This window comes from Lactuca sativa, chromosome 1 (assembly GCF_002870075.4).
Source record: "Lactuca sativa cultivar Salinas chromosome 1, Lsat_Salinas_v11, whole genome shotgun sequence".
Lineage (NCBI taxonomy): Eukaryota > Viridiplantae > Streptophyta > Magnoliopsida > Asterales > Asteraceae > Lactuca > Lactuca sativa.
In genome coordinates this window covers 106,889,249-106,891,550 of record NC_056623.2, presented here as the reverse complement: position 1 = coordinate 106,891,550, position 2,302 = coordinate 106,889,249, and the positions used below count along the sequence as shown (strand labels likewise).

The 2,302-nt window shown below is 32.6% G+C and overlaps 1 protein-coding gene across 1 annotated transcript; it reads left to right on the top strand.

Annotated features, from left to right (window-relative positions):
- The first annotated feature begins 894 nt into the window (after window positions 1–894).
- On the top strand, window positions 895–1,536 carry LOC111879273 (uncharacterized). The gene has a single exon (XM_023875734.1). It carries the CDS (start codon window positions 895–897, stop codon window positions 1,534–1,536), a length of 642 nt encoding a protein of 213 aa, XP_023731502.1.
- The last annotated feature ends 766 nt before the right edge of the window (window positions 1,537–2,302 follow it).

The window sequence follows — 2,302 nt, the reverse complement described above, 5'->3', positions numbered from 1 at the left end:
TGAATTTTTAAGATCTAAATGTTTAGAGGTCTGAAATTTAAAGAGGATCTGAATTTTGAAGATCTGATTTTTTAAATGTTGTGTGGTTGGAATATCTAAATCGTAGTGCTGAATGATTAAAATGACAATTTTACCCTTCAGTATTAATTTTCGTTGAATCAACATTCTTGTTTATAAACTAACAAATCAACTTCTTGAATAATTATAAAAAGTATATTAACATCATATAAAATCCAAATCAAACATAAATATTTTCAAATACTTTAGACAATCCATTTAGACAATCCATTTTTTAAGATTACAATTTATTAATATATATTTATCAATGCTAACTACTATACCAGGACTCTTTTTGCACAAGATATATTTATTAAGTATGAATAATTACTTTTGTACATATCTATAATTCTATCTAGACATGTATGTTTTGTATCTCTCTAAATCCTCTCTAATAAATGAAGATTTTTTTGCCACTTGTCACACTCTCATTCAATTTGTCAAATGTCATTTTGTGGTTATCTTGAATTAATTCTTTTTCCACATGTCATTTTATGAGTTTTTCTATTTTATTAAATTCCATATAATATTTTAATGTAATAATTGACATAAATGAGTAATAAATGGATATTAATTTCATTAATGAACTTACCATTGGAGTTGAAGGCTCCAAAAGAAGTAGGAGGGGCGGGTCTGGGTTCTTTAAGGAACTTAAACTTGGCTCTACTAGCAAAATGGTGGTGGAAGTTCAAAACAAGCCCTCAAGCTCTTTGGGTCCGAATTATTAAGGGTATTCATAATCATACTAACCGACCATGGTATTGTTTTTCAAATAGAAAGGCAAGCGGGGTATGGTCAAGTATTGATAGGGTAAAAAATGGTCTTTGGAAACTAAACATGGGGGTGCAGGATATTTTATACTCTAATGATGGGGGAACGACATGGAGATCCGAATTTGTGGTTGATGGGAATTTTAGCGTGGCGAAACTCTGGAGTCGATTGGATAGAGCATCACATCCAATCAGTGATGGGGACTTCTGGTGGCTAAATTCAGTCCCTAAAAAAGTGGTGAGCTTTATATGGCGGGCGAAGCAGGGACGGATACCTTCGGCAGAGGCATTACAAAAGAGAAACATTCCCGTCTCCTCCATATTGTGTGGGCTGTGCAGGAACAAAGAGGAGTCGGTAGACCACATCCTCACCTCATGTACCTTGGCGAGAGATACGATAAATATGGTGTTAAATTGGTGTGACATTCCCGTCAATGAGTTTACAGGAGTAAATGAAGTGCTTGCCTTCGCCCGTAATTGGGGCCATTGTCCTAAAAAGAAAGAGTTGTTGGCTTGTATATTATATGGAACATTGTGGAACCTTTGGAAGGATAGAAATGATCGACTATTCAGAGGTGTGATTTCGAAACCGGCGAAGATTGTGGACACTATTAGGGCTACTGTATTCAATTGGAGGAAATATAGGAAGAAACCAGGGGAATGTAATGATTGGGTTAAGTGGTGTATGTCACCATTAAGTTGTTCATAATTGGTGTCCCTCTTTTTGTTATATGTTTCATATGTGTCTGTACTTTCGATCCCTAGCTCCTTGCTAGGGTCCTTATTTTAATATATTTGCCGGTTCCAAAAAAAAAATTTAATTATTCGTTTAAATTTAAAAGATAAAAAAAAAACATTTTCATTATAATAATTCATTATTTTTTATTTTCTTATAAATTCAAAATTCTCAAATATTTTGACATTTATATTTATTTTTTTTAAATTAACCTCATGTAATACATGAGTCTCACACCTAGTACATACAAAATGAAAATCTCACAAGTGGAATTTCATTCCAATCGAACACCATTTAATTCTCATTCCTTCCTTCAACTCTAACCTTGTATGGACTTTCTTCTTCTTTCACCAATTCCCTCACTTCATTCCAGCTTTCTCTAGTCAACTTTCTTTCTTTTAACCCAACTAGTGTTTCGTTTAACTGCATCAATGATATGTAAAGTAAACACTGAGGTGCACAAATTTTTTTTAAAGATAAGGGGCTATTTGGAAGTCTGAATCAGCACATATTTTTCAGTTAACATATCATATAACAAATTTTGATCACATAAACAGATTATTAGAGCACGTTTTCAGCAATTACAGCATCAATTCAATAAACATTTCAGCAATTTAAGCAAATTAGAACGTCACAACAGATTAAATACTAGAAAAACAAACACATATCAGATTTCAACAATTTCAGCATCAAGTCAATAAACATTTCAACAATTTCAACATCAAGAAAACTCAACATT

Coding starts and splice junctions, on each gene's coding strand:
- LOC111879273 (XM_023875734.1), top strand. CDS start 895: ATGGGGGTGCAGGATATTTTATACTCTAATGATGGGGGAACGACATGG.